General features: G+C 45.5%; 2 protein-coding genes across 5 annotated transcripts in view; one reads left to right on the top strand and one right to left on the bottom strand.

Annotated features, from left to right (window-relative positions):
- The window catches only part of GPR39 (G protein-coupled receptor 39), a 236,856-nt gene extending 216,706 nt beyond the window's left edge, over window positions 1-20,150 (top strand). For both annotated transcript variants that reach the window (XM_033231710.1, XM_033231711.1), the window contains one exon: window positions 18,699-20,150. In XM_033231710.1, the coding sequence (XP_033087601.1) occupies window positions 18,699-19,207 (509 nt within the window). In that variant the 3' untranslated portion in view covers window positions 19,208-20,150. The remainder of the gene's footprint in view (window positions 1-18,698) is intronic.
- LYPD1 (LY6/PLAUR domain containing 1) overlaps window positions 18,424-20,581 on the bottom strand; it is a 32,078-nt gene continuing 29,920 nt past the window's right edge. For all 3 annotated transcript variants that reach the window (XM_033231712.1, XM_033231714.1, XM_033231713.1), the window contains one exon: window positions 18,424-19,871. In XM_033231712.1, coding sequence (XP_033087603.1) covers window positions 19,636-19,871 — 236 coding nt within the window. In that variant the 3' untranslated portion in view covers window positions 18,424-19,635. The remainder of the gene's footprint in view (window positions 19,872-20,581) is intronic.

The raw sequence follows: 20,581 nt of genomic DNA, 5'->3' as shown, positions 1-20,581 counted from the left end.
TCCACTGCTTCTCTGTGTACCCACCTCTGGGTATAGAGAGCAGGGTCCACCCCCAACCTGAGCTGGAGGGATTGTCAGGGACAGTGGCTTCCCAGAATATCAGGGTCCTCGTACTAGAGAAAGAGAAGATTAGTTTTAGGCAGGCATGAAAACTGCTGTCTACTTAATCATCCAAGTACAACAGTGTACAGAAAACCCCGGAAACTCAGGATAGGGTGGTGGCAAGACACTACTTTGTCTTTCCCACAAATCCAGGATTCTAAGAAGTGGAGAGAGAGAAATAATATTGATCAAGTGTCAATATGCTGAGTAATGATGTACAGTCTAGTTTTATATCCCAGTCATCTTTCATGGAAGATAGTAGTTTCCCAATTTTGGAATCAATGAAAATGAAGATAAGAGAGTTAATAACTTGCTCCTTAGAGTTCCATGCTAGCAAATAAAGGGGCCTAGCTCATAAATAAGGGGTCTTGATTCTAAAATCCCCTTCACTGCACTGTGCTGTTTTGGAAACTGGGTTTTAAGTGCCCAGAGCTGTGTGAGTCATAAATATAAAGTTGAAAGGAGCCTTGGCTGTAGGGGAGGAGAAAAAGTCTGGCTTGGGTTTTGCTCTGTCCCTAGCAGCTGCCCAGCTGAAAAACCTCAGGTGAATTTCCTGCCTTCTCTGAATCCCCCTTTCCTCATTTACAGTTTGGCAGGTTTGGAAAAATCTGTGCGGTGTTCCAAGGCTGACTGTGGCCAGTCTGTGATTAGGTGAGGGCGGGTGACTGGCTGTGCCAGCAATGACCCAGGTGGACGCATCCCAAAGTGGCTCTGGTGTTATATTTTGGGCTTCTGATTGTGGTTCTCTACTCCTATTATTCCACCCCCATGTTGTTTTCCTCTTTTCTCCATTCTCGGATGCATCTCGGGGCATGGACTCCCCCCAGCCCCCAAACGTGCACCTGGGCAAATACAGCCTTGCTCTTGGGAAGCATCACTCCTAGAAGAGTTCCGGAGTTTCTGGAGCCTAATGTCCTGGAGTTCCAGGTTTCTGGAGCTTGCCCCACTGATGCCCTGAACCTCCTGCCCCACTGCTTCCCAGCCTGCCTTTCTGGCTTGCACTGGCTTGCTTGGAGGAGTTATTTGGTTTCCCATGTCTTTCTCCATCCTCTCCCAGACTCATCTCAGAACACCCACAGGTTGGGTCCCATCAAACCTGCGAGACCTGCAGACTCAAGTGTGGTCTCTTAAGTTTGGGAGGGCCATGGCAAGACAGAGGAGAAGTCCTGTTCCTCACTCATGCAGGGCCAGCAGGCAGCCTCCCCAGAAAACAATTGGGCTGCCCTTTGCCCTCCTGCCCTATCTCCATCCAGGCTTTAGAGCAACCTGAAGTTACTCTATTCTATGCACATCTTTCTGGGGAGGGATTGGAAAAGATGATAACTGATTTTTCTCCTTTAAGTTTGAAATCATTTTTCTAAGCACCATTACCCTAGAAAACCACTTTCTTAAGTACCATTACCCATTTCTAAGTACCATTACCCAATATAAATACCGTATATTTTCTAAGTGCCATTACCCTAATAAAGTAATACATAGTAATACGTATTTGTGTGTGTGTGCATGCATGTGTGCAATCGATTCTAGTTTAGTCCACACAGGATAAGACCTTGGTGCACACATTAATGAGATTCAATTTTTTCCATATTTTTCAATAAACACATATTGAGTCCCTACTGTGCTGTACTAGGCATGTGCTGGGACACAGGTCTTGCTCTCCAGGTGCTCAGAGTGACCCAGTCATGGAAATTTATCATTCACATCATGTGGTGGTGCTGTCTTGGAAGCAAGAACAGCATCTGGGAGGTTCTAAAAAGTTAGAGAGCCCTTCCCAGAGGAGAGGATACTTGAGCTAGTAGCAGTTTCCTGGAGTCTGTCTTGGACAGAGACATGGAGTGTCCTGCAGTTAAGAGTCATTGGAAAAAAGCTGGAGCACTGGACTCAGATGGGGACTGGTGATGAGGCTTGGAAGACAGGCAGTAGGGAAGTCACAAAAGGCTTGGATATGATGCTATGACGCTGGGATTGTGGTGTAAGTCACATGCCATCTGGATGTCTTGTTAAAATGCAGATCCTGACCACAGGTCTAAGGTGGGGCCTGAGCTTCTGCATGTCTAACAAGCTCCTGGGATATCCCATGCACTACACTCTGAGTAGCAAGAGGGAAGGTGCCCAGGCATCACTGAGAACTTCCCATAAGAGAGTGATCATAATCCCTTGAACCTGTGTACCTAGGAATTCTAAAAAGTGTAAGTATATTGTCTATATTTGATTCATACAATATGAATGATGTGTAATGCGATTTATATGGTTCATGATTTTTACATGTAGATCCTGCAGTCTATGGAAGTTAAACAACTAGAGTTTTGTAGCTGAAAAGGGCTGCAGAAATTTAAGACAACCTCTCAATATACAGGCAAGGAAACTCATCTGTCATCTTTGAGGTCATTCCTGGTCTAAAAGCCCAAGTTTCTGTGATTTGAATGTGTTGCTCAAAGTTTTCTAAGTATTTAAAGACAAAGGTTGAATGAAAATCTTCAGTCAGTCCTGGGAAAGGCCCCAGGCTTGCTTCCCTCTCTGGGCTACACTCTGGAGGAGGGTGTGGGACAGTATCTCTGGATGACAGCGTTATAAACATGGAGACATAATGTTGGAGGTGATGCACTCAAACTGGTGGACACCCTTGATTGGAATTTCCCAGTTTTCAGGCTGCTTCCACTCATTTTCTTTGCAACCTGGACCAAACTGGTTCAATGATAGTCCGTCTTATTGTTTTCATTTGTAAAAATAGGGGTATTAGCTCTCTCACTGCATGGTTGGGAGAATCAAACTGGCAGGCCTTCATGAATGTATTGTGCATCTACCACGAACCAGACACTGCCAAGCGCTGCAGATATAGACATAGGACGGATCCAGCCTCGAACCCCATGGAGCTCACATGGAGAGAAGACTGACGTCCAAGGCACAAGTTCCAGCTAATTATGTCCAAGTGCACAGAGTACAGCCAAGAAGTATTGGGGCAATACGGACCTATAACAGGAAGGCCTAACAAGGAGGTCTCAGACAGCTTCCAGGAAGAAGTGATCCTTCAGCAGAGAAGTGAAAAATGAATAAGAGTTAACAAGGAGAGAAGAGAGACTGACTGGGTCAGAGACCTGAGGCAGGAGCGAGTTGACTGGTACCAGGAACCAAGAGAGGGTTGGATGTCAGGAGCAGGTACAGCAAGGAAAGGAGGAAGTTCAAGGAGAGACTGGAGGAATAAGCCTGCTCAGATCCTGTAGGATTTTTTAAGGATTTGGGACCTTATTCTAAGGTTAATAACAAGCCATTGAAAGATTTTAAGCAAGGAGGTGATGTGGACTGTTCTGTGACTTAAAATCATCCCGGCTTGTATGGAGAATAGCTTGAGCAGGAGTGACAGGGAGACTTCTGCCTAGTGTAAGCAGGAGATGACCGTAGCCCCAATTAGGGTTGTGGCAGTGGGGATGGTGAGAAAGGGACAGATTTGGGAGGTATAACTGGTAAGCTTAGGAATCAATTGGATGTGGGGGTGAGAGAGGAGGAAGTAAAACAGGATGACTTGCATGTTCCCAGCTAGAAAACCTCAATGCATGGCATTAGAGGTTATTATGATTGGGAGTAGTGCAGAGAGGGCAGCTTTGGGTGGGTAGCTGATCATTAATTCATTTTGGACATGTCCTGTTGTAGGTATAGATAAGCTCTCCAAGCTGTGATGTTGAGTAGGTAGTTGGCTGCAGGGTTCTGGCCGTAGTTGTCTACTGATGCTGGTGATGTTGATTTGGGAATTGTATATCCCTAGAGATGGTATTTCAAGTCAGAGTGATGGAGGAGGTGCCCCAGGGAGAGGGAAAAAGAAGGGAAGTAGAGAACTGAGGGCAGCTCCTGGAGGTGCTCTGTCATTTGGTGATCATCAAGTGAGATAACAGATGAAGATTAGCTTTAAAAATTAAAGCAGGATGTTCTCATTGTTGCACTGTACTGTACTTTGTATAACAATGTGCATCTCTGACATTTACTGCTGCATTTGGATGGGAGAGATTATATTTAATGTTCACAAATCTGCAAGACTATTTCCTCCAAGTTATTTTTGCCCCTATTAAAAGAAAAACCCACCAGGAGGGATTTATTCTTATCGTGTCATGCAACAGTAATTTCATTTTCAAATTATTAACAGGAAGGCATCCTCATCTGATCATTCTCACCTCAAAACCCTGTCTTAGAAGTCTGATACCATCTCAAGCTTCCTGAGAGCTTTACTGATTTCTGTTGAGACCCTCAGCTCTAAATCAAACACAGTGTGAGCCTGGCTTCTGTGTGCACCTCTCTTAGTATCTCTCCCATCACTTGATTTTGTTTTTCTGCCTCGGGTCCTGGCATTCGGCTGCAGATTATTCCGAGAATTTCATTGCTAACTTACATGAGATGAACAGATAATAAGAAACGGAACTTATTTTCTAATTTATTTTGAAACTGAATTCCAGATTCTATTTATGGGGAGGGGCAGAGTCAGCCTATGTTGAGTGAGAACAGTCTTTGACTCAGAATTTAAATGAAGTTTTGTTTCTTTTCTTTCTTCTTCTTCTGTTTTATTTTATTTTATTTTGTTTTGTTTTTTGAGACCCGAGTCTCGCTCTATCGCGCAGGCTGGAGTACAGAGGCACAATCTTGGCTCACTGCAACCTCCGCCTCCTGGGTTCAAGCAATCCTCTCACCTCAGCCTCTGGGGTAGCCAAGGATTACAGGCATGCACCATCATGCTTGGCTAATTTTTGTATTTTACTAGAGACGGGGCTCGCCATGTGGGCCAGGCTGTTCTTGAACTCCTGACCTCAAGTGATCTGCCCTTGGCCTCCCAAAATGCTGGGATTATAGGTGTGAGCCACTGGACCCGCTCAAATGAATTTTCATAGGAAAGTATCCTTCCCCAGGACTGGTTCCAGGCCTGGCAGTGGCAGTGGGGTGCAAGTTCTTGCTTTCCGTAAAGTAAATCCAATCAATCAAAAACAGACATTCTGCAGGAGTCTAGCTTGCCAGACTCCTATTCAAAGCTAGTTTGCTTCTTTTTAGCTTCTCTTAATAACAGAAAAGTTTATTGTTTCCCTTACATGTAAAAAGGCCCTTCCTTGTCATAGAGAGGCATCAGAGGGGATCTTTCTTTCTTGCCAGCTGACATTATGTTCTTCACCATGACACCTACAGGAAGAAATTCATTCCTGAACTTGTGGCCATTTCAATCGAATTACCTTAATTTGCATTTGAGACTCAGAAAGCATTCGACTTTTGACCTCCTGAGGTATGCTTCCCAGACAAAACAGCTGGCTGGGGCTGTGTATTTCGGTGCCCGAACTCTGGACCAGGCTGCCTGGTCAAACTTCTGGCCCTCACACTTTCCTGCTGTGTGAGTTTGGACGAGTCACCTAAACTATCCATGTCTCTACTTTTCTATTTGTATGAGGGCATTGGAATTCAGTAGTGGCCACCTTGTGGAGCTTATTGTAAAGTTTAAATAAGCAAGTGCAAGTTAAGTACTCAGAAGAGTATCTGTCATACATGTACTATATTAATTTTAGCTGAGTATTACCTCTATTCTGGGGCAGATGATTGGATTGTTTAATAAGGAGTATGAGCTGCCATTGATCACTGCTGCTATGCGCAGTGCCTGACATGCAATAATGAGGTGGATACTATTATTTTATCAATTTCGCAGAGATATAGATCCATGGTCACATAGTTAATAAGTAGTGGGGCTGAGATTCAAACTCAGGTCTATTTGACTCCAAATCCTAGTCCTCACCTCCCCACTGCTGCCTCCACTGTACACTTTTCCTGAAGAATGGGGGGCAATAAGCAAGGTCAAGGTCACGTGGAAAGGTCTTTTTGGTCAATTAACCAGATGACCAGGCAGTTCTAGAGCATCCCTGCCCTTTGTCATTTCATCTGGATGGGAAGCATGTGAACACAGGGAGTTGGGGAAAGGCTCAGAGCTCTCGTCTCAGGGAATTTGGAATTTTTCCCTCATTTTGTAATCCTACCTTCTATCAATTTCCTCCTTTATTATATCCTCTACTTTTTGTCTACTGCTTGTCTTGAAACTCCAAATACCTCTGTGTGTGTCTGTGTGTGTCTGGGTGTGTGTGTGTGTTGTGGGAGTTAAGACCTTAGGGTTGACTGGGAAGAACTCCATTTCCCTGTAGTGGAAAAGAACTTTGGGCTGTTAATTAGGCTGTTAATCTAATCCTTTCTCTGCTACTGATTAGAAGGATAATCCTGAGAAAGTCACTGACTCTTTCTGGGCCTTATCCATGAGTTTGGGATTGAGGATTGGAAGGTATCTGACATCCTGTGGTTCTAGTCAGCCTTCTCCTAGATCTCTGACCTCTAGGAGTAGTCTTGGTGGCAGCGATAATGGTGGTGGTGAGGAGGTGGTACTGATGGTGGAGGTGGTGATGGAGATAAGGATGACAAAGGAAGTTGTTGTTAGAGGCGGTAATGATGATGGTGGAGATGGAGGTGAATTCATGGTGATTGTTACAGAGACAGGTGGAGGTGATGGTAGAGATGGTGGTAGTGGCTGTAGCAGTGATGTTGGTAGAGGTGGAGGTGATGGTGGTGGGAGTGGTAGCAGCATTGGTGTTGGTATTGGTGGTGGTATGCGTGAAGGCGATAATGGTCGTGGTATGGTAGCAGTGTTATTAGTGTTAATAGAGGTGGAGGTGATGGTGGGGGTGGTAGTGTCATTGGTGTTGGTGGTGGTATAGGTGGAGGTGGTAATGGTGGGGGTGTGGTAGCAGTGTTACTAGTGTTGGTGGAGGTGGAGGTGATGATGATAATGGCAGTGGTGGGAACAGTGGAGTTGGTGTAGAGGTGGAGATGATGGTGGTGGTGGAAGCAGTGTTGGTGGTAGAGGTGGAGGTGATGGTGGGGGTGGTAGCAGCATTGGTGTTGGTATTGGTGGTGGTACAGGTGGAGGTAATAATGGTGGTGGTGTGGTAGCAGTGTTACTAGTGTTGGTGGAGGTGGAGGTGATGATGATAATGGCAGTGGTGGGAACAGTGGAGTTGGTGTAGAGGTGGAGATGATGGTGGTGGTGGAAGCAGTGTTGGTGGTAGAGGTGGAGGTGATGGTGGGGGTGGTAGCAGCATTGGTGTTGGTATTGGTGGTGGTACAGGTGGAGGTAATAATGGTGGTGGTGTGGTAGCAGTGTTACTAGTGTTGGTGGAGGTGGAGGTGATGATGCTAATGGCAGTGGTGGGAACAGTGGAGTTGGTGTAGAGGTGGAGATGATGGTGGTAGTGGAAGCAGTGTTGGTGGTAGAGGTGGAGGTGATGGTGGTGGGGGTGGCAGTAGTGGCGGTGGTGTTGGTGTTTGTGGATAGAGGTGATGATGACGGTGGCCATAGTAGGAGCAGTGGTATGGTGATAGAGGTGGAGGTAGGAAAGGTGGTGGTAATGGTGATGGTACTGGTAGAGGTGGAGATGATTCCGGAGGTGACATGGTCATAACTGACAGTGGCTCTTTTCTGACAGCAGTCACTGTGGTCAGCACTATCCCTCCAGTGACTCCTTTGATCCTCACAGCCAGCAGATAATGTTATCTCCATTTGCAGATCAGAAGTCCGAGGAGCCTGAATTTTAGAGAGTAAGGCTGAGCATCTTCATGCTGGGTGGAATTGTTCTGGTCAGGTAAAGGCAAAGCCGGAGATGTCCAAGGAATCCTTTGTCGGGAAATCTGTGGTAGGCATAGGGAGGGAGGGGAGTCAATACTGGCCATGTTCATGTTTTGTCCTTCCCAAATTCCTTCCTGTGACAACCCAATTGTACCCAGATGGAAATTGAGGGTTATAATTGTCAGATTTTTTTCCCCGAGGCCACACAGCATAGAATGTCAAAATGGCCTCCATGCTTCTGCACACATCCTTCTAAGTACTTTATTATTTGTCTACACATTTCCTTCTTTGGCAGCAGACCCCAGCCTTATGCTCTAGGTCTTGTCCTGCAGCTTCTCTGATAAGGGCTTATATCTTCCATGGTGGGGAAGGGCCCCTCGGGTGAACTATTTTGGCATAAGTGAACGTCCTCTGATATGTCTTTGGTAAATGGAGTTTTCTGTGTCCTGCTATACCTGTTGACCTGCGTATGTACTCTGTACCCCATAGGGCCATCTTAGAAAGAAAAAGACAAAAAATGAGTTTTTAGTATAGAGAACTCAGGAATAATCAGCAGCAAAGGGAGCTTCAGGTTAAAGTCGCCTGCCTTGAAGGTAGTTGTCAGAATCCAAGACTCCTCAACCTCTGTCTAGTTCTCCTTTAGGGCTGAGGGTGCTGGTCTTGTTTGGATGAGAAAGTGATCCCTTCTCTCCATTTTTTTTTTTTTTTTTTTTTTTTTTGAGACGGAGTCTCACTCTGTCGCCCAGGCTGGAGTGCAGTGGCCGAATCTCAGCTGCAAGCTCCGCCTCCCAGGTTTACGCCATTCTCCTGCCTCAGCCTCCCGAGTAGCTGGGACTACAGGCGCCCGCCACCACACCCGGCTAGTTTTTTGTATTTTTTAGTAGAGGCGGGGTTTCACTGTGTTAGCCAGGATGGTCTCGATCTCCTGACCTCGTGATCCACCCGTCTCGGCCTCCCAAAGTGCTGGGATTACATGCTTGAGCCACGGCGCCTGGCCTCTCCTTTTCTTCCTCTAAGTACAGAGATGGAAATGAGCCGGGCACTAGGCCCCACCCTTGGAGGGCTAATACTGACCTCTTTGGACAGAGAAGCTGGCTTCAAATGGATTCCATAGACCTTTACCAGAGCCCCTCACCTGGAACTCTCTTTCCCTCCTGCAAACATTTATTGAGCAGCTACTATATAAAAGTTTTCTGTTATGCATTGAGACTACCACAGTGAAGATGGAGCATCTTGCCCTCCTTGAATTTCTGGTCTAGTTTATACTGCAGCGTTATGAGGATGTGGGTGGGAATGAAAATTCTTGGTGAACTCATGGAAGGGAACTTGATGTAGACTTGTGAAGTCAAGGAAGGCTCCCTGGAAGGAGTGACATGTAAGCAGAAACTTCTGGACTAAGATCTGGACTAAGTGTGGGCAATTGGTGTGAGAGGAATAGGGAGGAAGGAAGAGAGAAGGAGGAAACGCAGGGGATGGAGGAGGGTGTGGTCTCAGTAAAAGAGCAACATATGCAGAGGCATGAAGGCTAAAGAAAAGAGATTGGGGAGGGAGTCTAGCAGGTCATGGGGACTGGGGCATAGAAGAGTGCCAGCCTATGCTGTGGACTGTACTGTGTCCCTCTCAAGTCATATGTTGAAGCCCTAACCCCAAATCTGACTGTATTTGGAGATGGGGCTTTTAGGAGCTGTTTAAGTTTAGTTGAGGTCATAAGGGTGGGACTCTGAATAGGACGAGTGAACATAAAAGAATGAGGAAGAGAGCTTCTCCCCACCTCTATGCCCTTACTTCTGCCATGTGGGAGAATGCAGAGAGACGGTGGCTATCTGCAAGCCAGGAAGACAGCCCTCACCCAGCACCAAATCAGCTGACACATTGATCTGGGACTTCCCAGCCTCTACAACCAGGAGGAATAAATTTCTGTTGTTTATCCCATTCAGTCTGCGGTATTTTGTTATGGCAGCCTGAGTTGATGAGTACACCCCATATCTGGACGAGAGTGGACAGAAACTGCTTTCCTGCCTTTAGTCCTTGTTGGTAATTCTGTAGCAGTAACAAGAAGTGGTAGCTGGTGTCTGGTTTTACCTTTGGGTAACCTAGGTCAATATTATCTCCTAGCTCACACCTCATTCTCTCTTCTGGGCCCGGTCAGCTATAAAAAAGACTCCCCTGGAGGAAACTCTTAGCTCTGTGCTCCACCCATGCTGGGCCTCCCCAGGCTGGGTTGAAAGGCCAGGCCCTGGCTAGCCACTCCTCTGCCTCAGTCATAGGCTTTGGGGGCTGGTCCTACCAGGGTATGGGAGCCCACTCAGTGACTTCGGGAAAGGAGACAGCGAGAAAGCAGGGTCTGTAGGCATGCTTGTTTTTCTCCACACTCCTGAAATGCCCATGCGGCAGAGGCTTGGCTGAGTGCACTGGCTGGCTTCGTCTGAGGGCTGCATGATGTCACCAGGCTCCAAAGGGATCTGGGCCAGTGCAGACAGCACCTGCCTGGGAAGCCCCACGTTTGGACTCATGGGCTGTGTGAATTTGGGCACTTCATTCCCCTTCTCTGGAGATTCTGCTAGCTCATCAGTAGACTAAACTCTGAGGTCTTTTCAGTGCCAGCATTCTAGAGTTTTAATTCTCTACTATTTATAGGAAGCTGAATTCTATTAAAAGTGCAGCCTTTCAGCTGTTAATCAGTGTTTATAAGTGGCACGGCTAGTGCCTGTGGGGTATGCATCGACTCGCTGTTTTGGTTGCCCCAGCTGCAAGCGTCTGCATTACATGCTCTGCAGCTTCCCCGGTGGGCTTGGAGGACATCATGCCCCTCATTATCACCACCCACTCCTGTGCTGTGCGTTACTGGGGAAGAAGCATTTGGCTTCACCTGCCAGGCTGAGAGATAGCTACAGGTTTATGTAGCTACACCACATTTGAGGACTTACTATCAGTGGATTGAGAATAGATTGCGTAGAAAGTCACACAGCTACTTACAGTTGAGATCTACATAGCAAAATATTTATTTAGCAGATTCCAGGTGATCATTTATCACATATCATAAAGGTACAGGAGCACTAAACCACAATGATGACCCTAAATGGCATTTACTTTGAGTGCAAGTGTCTGTCCTACAGTTTCCAGACAGGAGGGTTTATTTTAGAAATATGGGTTTGTTATGGTAGTGATTGATAGTTTTTTCTTCTTGTTCTGAGGCTTGTAGAGCAGAATGAAATAGCTGTAATGCTTAGCAAATTGCAGCCCATTTGGAATCTGGCTTCTGTGGCACATTTCAGAGGCCTCTGTCCTCAACGTGGTAGATGGAGTTGCACTGGAGAGAGGGTTCTTTCCTGGGCTCCATCAAATAGCTGGAACAAGGATGAAACATCAAACCTTCTGTCTTCATGGACAGAGGCAGCCATCTGTGGCATTTACATCATTTTGAAGTTGTGGACTGTGCCTTTCTAAAACCAAATCCCAACAGTTCTTTTGTCTTCGCCTATAGGAAATTCCTCAATAGGACAGAGGGCGTAAACAAAGACCTCCGAGCTGCAGGTCACTGGAAAAGTGATTGCAAGGTTTCCAGGGAAGTCCTAGCTTGGACTTAGACCATGTCAGAGGGCATGGTACCCGGATTTAGCTCTCAGGGAAGGTGCAATCCGTCCGTGGTCAACTGCATCCCATCCATGCAGCTCCCAATGCCTCTCTGCCTCCTTTGACAAACTCGGCAATGGGTGGAGACTGCCTTCTCTGCCACCTCCCTGTTAGCTATTAAGGAACTTGCTTGCAGCTGACCCAATTGCCTTCTCAAGATGATCCAAATAAATAATGGGAGGGGAGAGGTGTGGGCTGGGAATGGCTGCACATGGCTTGATTTGTGGTGATCTTGAACAAAGATGGGTAAGGGAGCAAGAGGGAAAAAGTAGAAAAGAGATGCCACTGCTTTACATACTGGAGAAACATGTACAGAAAGAGAAGAAATGGAAGCCAAAAAGGAAAGGTGGAGAAAAGAGGAAGGGGAAGGGAAAAGGAGACAGAGGGAGAAAGGAGACAGGATGGGGAAGGGCTGTGTGTGGAAGTGAGTGGGACTGCCAGGGCGGTTGGTTGCCTAGGAGTGGAACCAGAGGGAGGGAGTTTGTAGCTACCGTCTGTTCTGACTGTAGACACTGATGAAAACATGATGCTTCAAAGGCTTCAGTGACAGTGCTAGGGCCCCTACCAGTGCCCACTGAGCCAGGGGCTCCACCTCAATGTATGCTTCTCTTAGACCAGTGTTCTCCAACTTGTGTGAGCAGCCGAGTCAACAGAGGGCTTGTTAACCCCAGATCATGGGCCTCACCCTCAGAGACTCTGGTTCAGGAGATCTGGGTTGGAGCCTGAGAATTTGCGTTTCTAAGAAGTTCCCAGGTGGTGCTGATGCTGCTGTTCCAGGGAACCCTCCTTTGAGAACTCTGTCTCAGCAGTTAAAGACTAAATCAAGGTTGGTGCTGATTTGGATGCCTTAGGTCAGACAAGGTCAGTGAGTGAGATCAACATCTCAGCTGGCTTGCAGAAGCAGATTGCAAACACTAACATATAAATTGAGAAAGTGCTAAAATCTTTTATTGGATGTATTTGTCTCTTTCTGGCTCTTCGTTCAACTAACCATATGCTTGCTTTCCACTGGTAACTGCTATTTAAATGTCAGTTGACAAGCAGATGCTCCTCACCCTACTACATGCGAGTTAATTTATTGTTCACAAAGCCTGATGGAGTGCTCCCTAACCATGCTGGTTTCCCACTGTCCCCGCCCACTCCTTTGTTGCAACCATACTGAGCCTTGCAGCTCTCAGAAGGTAAGCTGCCTTTGTGTTTCTCCATCCCCTGCTCATGCTGTGTCTCTGCTGGTGATGCCCTTTCCCAGGCTCTTACTCTCCTTAACTGTCCGCGTGAATGTTCTTGCCTGTGGGAATGTTCATCCAGCTCTTCTTGTTGCTGCAATGCTGTTTGGCTCAGAACATTCTCCTAGCCCTTAGATAAACCAGGCTGTGACCACTTTGTCCAGCTCAGCTTTGTATCATCAGTACCTAGGACAGGATCCTTAATAGGTCCCAGCCATCAAGAAGCAATTGCCAACTAAATAAGCAAAATACAGAGAACTTGAATGGGGGATAAGAGGGGGCTGGTGGGGAGGTGGAGATGTCTAACCCTGCTCACTAGGGTCAGGATTAGGGAGAAATTGAAAAATACAGGCAGGAACAGGCAGGAGGAAGACAGAGCAGGCATAATAATCCCAGAAATCCTAAATCATCATCAACATACCCCTGCATCCTCAAGACTTCAATGATTCTGTAAAAGGGGACTCCAACAGTAGGTAGAAAAGTTTAATATTTGGAATTTATTTAAATTACACAAAAGATCTTTGCTTGGGAGGCGATCAACTTTCCAGAAATTTTGTGCTTAATGAGAGGTAAGTATCCATTTTTAGTTGGTACTTATGTAAGATGGATGGACGGATGAGTGGATAGAAGAGAGACGACAGACAGATGGAGTCATTGTAGGCTAGGTCACCAAGTCATGACCTGAAGTAATATTTTGTTTTAATCTTCTTTGGCTCCCTTGGGCTGGGACTTTACCTTCCTTTGGGCAGGAAACATGTTCTCCAGAGTTTTGCCAAATGCCTGTTCTTGGAGGACCTGGTTCTAAAACTGAAGCAAGACAGTGCATAGAAAATGTGTTGTGTAGACCTGCCACTTGCTGCATCCCATGCTGTGAATCGTCAGCGCTTGAGTCTAAAGCTGGGAAAAAACTCTAAAATTGCAGTTAAAAAAATGGACTTGCTTAACACTCGAGGGTAGAATCCAGTGTTCAAAGTAGTATGGCCACCCTGACCCCAGGATATCTTGGGCAAATCACTTTACCTCAGTTTGCGCATGTGTAAGACAAGGGAGTTACAAGGCTGGTCTCAAGGTCTCCTCTTGCTCTCCTGCTCTCTAATGACTCTAAGATGGAATTCTGGGGAACACACTAGAAGTTACTTTGACTTTAAAGGTTAGAGGGGAGAAAATAGAGCATGGTGTCAGATACATCAATGCCACCCTGTCCCAGGCTGCAGAGCTGAATGCACTTCTTAAGATTAAACCAAGCAGACTGCCTCTAATGCTGTTGAAATGTCAGCCTTCAGTTCAGGGTGGGGTAGACATCTGCATTACTTCTGTTTTTTAAGCAACGTTACTCTGCCGAGAATGAATCTGTGTCATCATCTAATGGCTCTTGTCATTTTAGTGTAGTGATCAAGGAGGAAAAATCAAAGTACTTTATGTGGAAAACCAGATAAGAAGGTATTTCATAACCCAGAGTGCAAGGCTGTCTGGAGTATAATACAGATCTATCAGGAATTCAGTTAAAACAGTTTACCTGCTTTACATGAGTGGGTTCAGTTCACTGATCTTCATTCAAGTTCACACTCAAGTTATTTAACTGTGGGCTGTACATTACACCACACCGACCAAAGAATTATAGAGTTTTTCCAGGTCTAATATACAAATCCATATTGATTGCAGCCAAACATGCATTTAGTCAAATCTTTAACACACTCTATTAGGGTGTGGGTAAGACATAAAGCTTTGCCTTAGCCACAGGGTAGCTGGGCTAGAGTTGAACCAATCGTAAACTGCCAGAATAGAAAGTTACTTTGGGATGCAGTATGTATTCTCAACAGTGTATCATCTAGAACAACAAACTTTTTTTTAATGTAAAAATAAGCAATTACTTGTCATTATAAAATGACAAATTTTATAAGGGGGCAAATTTGGTTTTCTTCCCCTGAGAGGCTCACCTCCGTTACAGTGCTCACTGGCATATACCTCACATTTGTCATCGGCTGTACCTCTATGCCTAATGCTCCATTTTCCTAGAGCAAAACTGTCTTTCAAAACACAGGAAGAAAAGCGCCAGCCATTTTTCCCACCTCCAGTTGAGGTAGGGGAAGTTTATCCCAACAGCCCTGCCAAGTAGTTGGCATGATCTGCATTATTCTAGGATAGCTAGGCAGAGTTTAGAATGAGAAATGCAAAATACATCTTTGTGCTTTCAGGATTATTTAGGTTTTAAATGATTTAGAGTTCCCTTATATGGAAGGCTTTCTAGGAAAAGACTGGCTAAACCTGTTCCTCACTATAGCTGAGAATGCATGCTCAGAAATTTAATTCAGCATTGGTTGCATTGTAGTGTAATAAATACAGGCTATGCGGGAGCTTCCTTGGGGCTTCCTTGGTTTGATATGACTGTCTGGGATGTGGTTGTTAAAGGGACGGTTGGGGGAATGGGAAAAGGGAGAGTCTTGCTACTCTGGGGAGGGGCTAGGAAGGATTCTTCTAGTGGATGTCCAATACTATAGACACTAGCCACGTGTGTCTGTTCCCAACTGAGGCATACTGTATGAGTAAAAGCTATACTGGGTTTCAATGACTTAGTGTTAAAAAATGTAAGACATTTCATCAATAATTTTTACACTGATTTCATGTTGAAATTACCTGTGAAATAATTTGGGAGTGTATCGGATTAAATAGTATTAAAATTGATTTCACCCACCTCTTTTTCTCTTTGAATGTATCTACTAGAAAATTTAAAACTACATATATGGCTCACATTCTATATTTTCAGTGGACAGCACTGTACTGTATCCATTTTACATGGTGGAATTGTGGTGTTTACTTTCTTGCTTGTGTTTCTGTATTTTTCAAGCTGAAAGTATGAAGAGCAGACAATATTGTGTTTTGGGAAAAAATATATAGCATGGATTTTGGAGTCTGGCAAGGATGGGTCCTGGCTGTTGCACTTGGGCAACTAACTTTCTCTGAGCCTACAGTCCCTCATTTGTTAAATTAAGAGAATAACTACTTTGACCTCATCAGGTCAAAGCTCTCTGGGTTGTTGTCAGGAGTGAGAAATGCATGGGAAATTAGCAGAGTGCTTAGCACAGAAACTGGCATAGGAAAAACTCAGTAATAAATATTCCGCATTTTTGTAGGTTGTATCAAAACACTCATCTGGTGCACAATGTGAAAATCTGTCTCCATTTCTAATGCAGGTCTTTGTCTCTCTTGTTCTACAAGTTTGTCCTTGCTGTTTTATCTACCTACTTTTACGCTCAGAAAACCGAACTTCCCCTTCTTTGCCGCACCATTGTGACTCTGAGTTGTTTTGCTGTTAGATTTGTTCACACTGAGCTTCTTCCCGCTTAGTTACTTTAGCTCATTTTTGACTTCAGAGCAGGAATTTTATCCTGGCTACAAACCGCGCCACAACTATCTACCCCTGCCCTTTGCCTTGTACCTGGAGGCTGGGTCTTGCTTTTTACTGAACTCTGCTGCTTTTGATGGGATGATCAGTGAAGGACAAGTGACACCAGACCAGTGCATGTGGGAAGCTGTCAGGAGAGTAAGGGTCATATAAACAAGAGATCAAGAGAACGAGGAGCAAAGACAGGACAGAAGAAAAGCGATGTTATCATTCTCTCCCCTTGTTTCACAAGCCTGCCTTCTCTTCTCACTGCCTTTGTCTGTTGGCTTTAAAAGCTGTGCTATGTTCAGCTCGTGGTTAGTACAAGGTGTTTCTCATCGCTTTTCTAGATTCTCACTGCCTGAAGTACAACCTCCCACGGTATAGACTGTTCACATCTAAAATGGCGCTCAATTTCCATATTCTGGCCAATAACTCCTCAGATGAAGATGGTTGTAGATGTTCTCTGAAATACAGTGACAGGGACGAGGAAAAAAAATATGCAAACTTTGTCAAAATAGGTGGCTTCCTCAGGTATGGTCTTTTTCCCAGTTCCTTCAGAATTAATGAGATGAGCCTCTCAGTCAGAGCTGGATGAGATGCAAACAAGGAGCAGGAACTTAAGATAAATTTGGAATAGCACAGGTGGCTGGGGGCACCTGTACTCGTCAAATAAGTGGGGAAAAAAGAGTCCCTGATTTCTTACCCATTTTTTAAAATCAGAAATACGTTTTGTTGTTGTTGTTCCTATCCAGCACCTGTAACTAGGTGATTCAGAAAAAACTCTTGAATTAAGGTGGTATTTTTTTCACCATTTTTTCATCAGATCAATGTGTTACCTCACCTATTTTAGTTTTAGATTTACTGTATGTTCTCAGGATAGCAAACTCAAAGAAAAAAATAAACAAATTGGTTTATATTTCAAAGTTTAGAGTGGGAGTTGACAGGAGAAACCTGTGGAAATTAACAAAGGAGGAGTTTCCAAGGCTTTCCTTGCTCACATATGGATTTGTGGAGGATTTGAACACAGCTAGGGTCCCCTCCAACAGCAGGCAAGGAATACCCAGGCCAGTGCATACAGGAGGCTCAATTCTGGATGTGTGAACGTGGCCGTTTGTTCCTGGAGCATTTATTGGCTTATCGAGACAGAATTTTACTCTGTCAGCCAGGCTAGAGTGCAGTGGCACATTCATGTCTCACTGTAGCCCTGACCTCCCGGGCTCAAGTGATCCTCCCACCCTCAGCCCCACAAGTATCTGAGACCAGAGGTGTGTATGTACTGGTGTGTATGCCTGGCTAAGTTTTTCTATTTTTTTTTTTTTGTAGAGATGGGGTCTTGCTATGTTGCCTAGGTGGGTCTCAAACTTCTAGGCTTAAGTGATTCTTCTGCCTTGGCCTCCCAAAGTGCTGAGATATCAGGCATGTACCACCATGTCTGGCCCCATTTATTAATAAAATATTTACCATGGGTCATAGGCAGGAAGCATTCATTGCCAACTGTCACTTCCCTACGGTTTCCTAGAAAATCAGAGGATTGAAAATGTGAGTAAATGTTTCTTACTATGATTGAAATAGGGGAAGGAAGCATTTCTGAAAATGCAAATCCTGCTTTAACATAGCAGTTCTCTACAGGGGAATTTATTCTGGGTGTCTTGGCTTCTTACAAAAAGAGAGCAAATGCTCCGCAGATACCCTGATCTTCCTTTTTTCTTTTTTCTTTTTTTTTTTGTCACTGTAGCTAAACTCTCAAGAAACCTGTGGTTTCAGTTGTTTGTTTGTGGTCTGTGTAGCATCTTTATCGCTGTCAGAATTGCAGAACTAGTGGTGGTTACATAAGTTGGAATACAAACATGTGGACATGCAAACAAATGTACACGCAGTAAACATTTGATCTACAGAAGGGGCCTTTGAGTGGTCTCTTCTCTAAGGCCCGATTTCTTCTGGGCTGCTGACAGCACAGCTCAGAGCTGCAAAGGAAGGGAACATGTTACTGGCTGAACGTGAAGGAAGTTTTATATTTGCCATCTCTGAATAACATTTTTCCCCACATGAGGGTGGAAGAGATGATGAATCTAAAAGTGTCTGAAAGAAACACATGTGCTGTTGCAGATATGAGCATCATGATTATAGGTGTGCATACCTAGCATGTATATGTCCAGAAAACATTCTTGGTGACAGGCTATTCCTGATTTTGCTTCCCCTGAAACCGAATGCAAAACCAGTGTTATTAAATATGCTGCTTTGTTGCCAAAGGGACACTACTTCCATTAGATTTAAAAATATCACTAGGTCCTCTTTGTGCGGACATCCTTTAAAATACAAACATTGCTTTACCTAATGCAGCTATACTGCATGTATACATCTTTTTCTTTAAAACAAAAAGACAAAACTAGATTTATGGATAGCATAAAATGCTTTCTGGATACACAAACACCAATGAAAACATTTTTAAAAACATTAACAGACATCAACTGGTATAAATACACTGTCTAAAGCATTTAATGGTCTTTAACACAGTCAACTCCCCCGGGTTTGAAACAGTGTTAAATTCTCTCTTGCTTGTGGCAAAAGCTGTCAGGTCCAACACTGAAAAAATTGGTACCATTTCCTGGCCAGTAAGCACAGAACAGAGGGGCTAAATATTTTATGGTTTTATTTATTTATTTCCTGTGTTCTCATGCTGTATTTTTCTCTTTTCTGTCTCTCCCTCCTGCTCGTGTCTGCCCAGGGCTGATTGTTGTGACATTGGCCGTATGCTGGATGCCCAACCAGATTCGGAGGATCATGGCTGCAGCCAAACCCAAGCACGACTGGACAAGGTCCTACTTCCGGGCGTACATGATCCTCCTCCCCTTCTCAGACACGTTCTTCTACCTCAGCTCGGTCATCAACCCGCTCCTGTACACGGTGTCCTCGCAGCAGTTTCGGCGGGTGTTCGTGCAGGTGCTGTGCTGCCGCCTGTCGCTGCAGCACGCCAACCACGAGAAGCGCCTGCGCGCCCACGCGCACTCCTCCACGGACAGCGCCCACTTTGTGCAGCGCCCACTGCTCTTCGTCGCATCTCGGCGCCAGTCCTCTGCAAGGAGAACTAAGAAGGTTTTCTTAAGCACTTTTCAGAGTGAGGCCGAACCCCAGTCTCAGTCCCAGCCATTGAGTCTCGAGTCACTGGAGCCCAATTCAGGCGTGAAACCAGCCAATTCTGCTGCAGAGAATGGTTTTCAAGAGCGTGAAGTTTGAATGTCAAGCGAGGGAGCCTTGAGTGGGAACCGGCCCTCCTCCCCCAAGAAAACGTCACCCTCACTCTGCAGTCTCAAACGATGCCCCCATCAGGGATGGAATGGACACTGGAGGCTTTGCAAAAGGCAGATGCCCACCTCAGTGACTTCTAAGGGCTGACTCTGCCAGCATGGCCTTGACTCTGGTTACACAGACATGGGGGTGAACTTTCACTCCACCTCCTTCCTTGAAGTACATACTGAGAATTCAGCCAGACTGAATTTATTCCGAATGCTTTACACTGCCTCATTATTTGCACAGGAACAAAGAACATGGACTCCCGCTCCCTACCCAGAATAAAAGGACACCCAGAAGAAACTCAGGGAGGTGGGGGGTTGGGGGCGAGGGCTGGAAGAACAATACAGGAGGGGGTGGCATCTCCTTCAGCTTCAGCAGTGTGCCGAGAAGAGGGCTAATTTGAGGAGCAGGATGGTGGTGGGGAGCCCTGGCCTGAGGGCCGAGGCAGAACTTCCCCGTTTCTTGGGCCTTGGCCCGTTGCAAAGAGGGGTGTTGCAGCAGCTGATGCACACTGAGTTCAGTTTCCCTGGCGAGCAGAAGGACTGGTACCCGGCAGAGGCGATGAGACAAGCCGCTGATGATGCACAGGATTTGCGGTACATGATCCCTGCAACACAGACCCAAAGGAGCCGAGTTAATGTGCACTGGCAAAAAGGCTACCTGTCCCTCTCTGTCCAAATCCAAATGGACGGCTCTTCCTTACTCCTCCCCCAGCCCAGAGACTTGGTGAGGGCCAGGGAGGTGCTTCGGATTGTCTCACTGATAGATACTCAAAACACACAAGCTAGATGGTGAAAGAGACAGGCACTATTTCATTAGTTTTAACCAAACTGTTCCAAAAGCTATTTGAGATGCCAATACCAGTGAATAAAGAGCTATTAAAATGCAGGTCTGTATAAGTCAGAGTTCACATTGTGTACAAGACAGTTTTTTTTTTTGGTTCAAACTGTCTCATGCCAGTGAGGACCACAAGCAGTGCTTCTAGATCTTATCTCTGTTACTGCTTTATAAATGGCCACAGAGGGATGGCTCTCAACTATGTGTTGATGAAATCCTGGGGTTCTGTGAAGACAGACCAAATCCCCAAGGGGAATAAATATATTCCTACTGAAGGGGCACCTGGCTGTGTGTCCCTCAGTCTTAATTCTCAGACGCTCTGCCCTCAGGACACATGGCCATCTGCCAAGCCAGCACCACGCAGCTAGCACTCAGTGATACATGCTGGGTGCAAAAAGGAGCTTCCCAAGATGACTTGGGTGGGTGGGGGGGGGGCTGTCTCAAGGAGCATGTGTGGCCTATCAAGCTGCAGTCATCAAA

The sequence above is a fragment of the Trachypithecus francoisi genome, unplaced genomic scaffold, assembly GCF_009764315.1.
Source record: "Trachypithecus francoisi isolate TF-2019V2 unplaced genomic scaffold, Tfra_2.0 Lachesis_group13, whole genome shotgun sequence".
In the NCBI taxonomy this organism is placed as follows: Eukaryota; Metazoa; Chordata; class Mammalia; order Primates; family Cercopithecidae; genus Trachypithecus; species Trachypithecus francoisi.
Note: the sequence above shows the minus strand (reverse complement) of the source record. Positions and strands in the feature narration are given on the sequence as shown.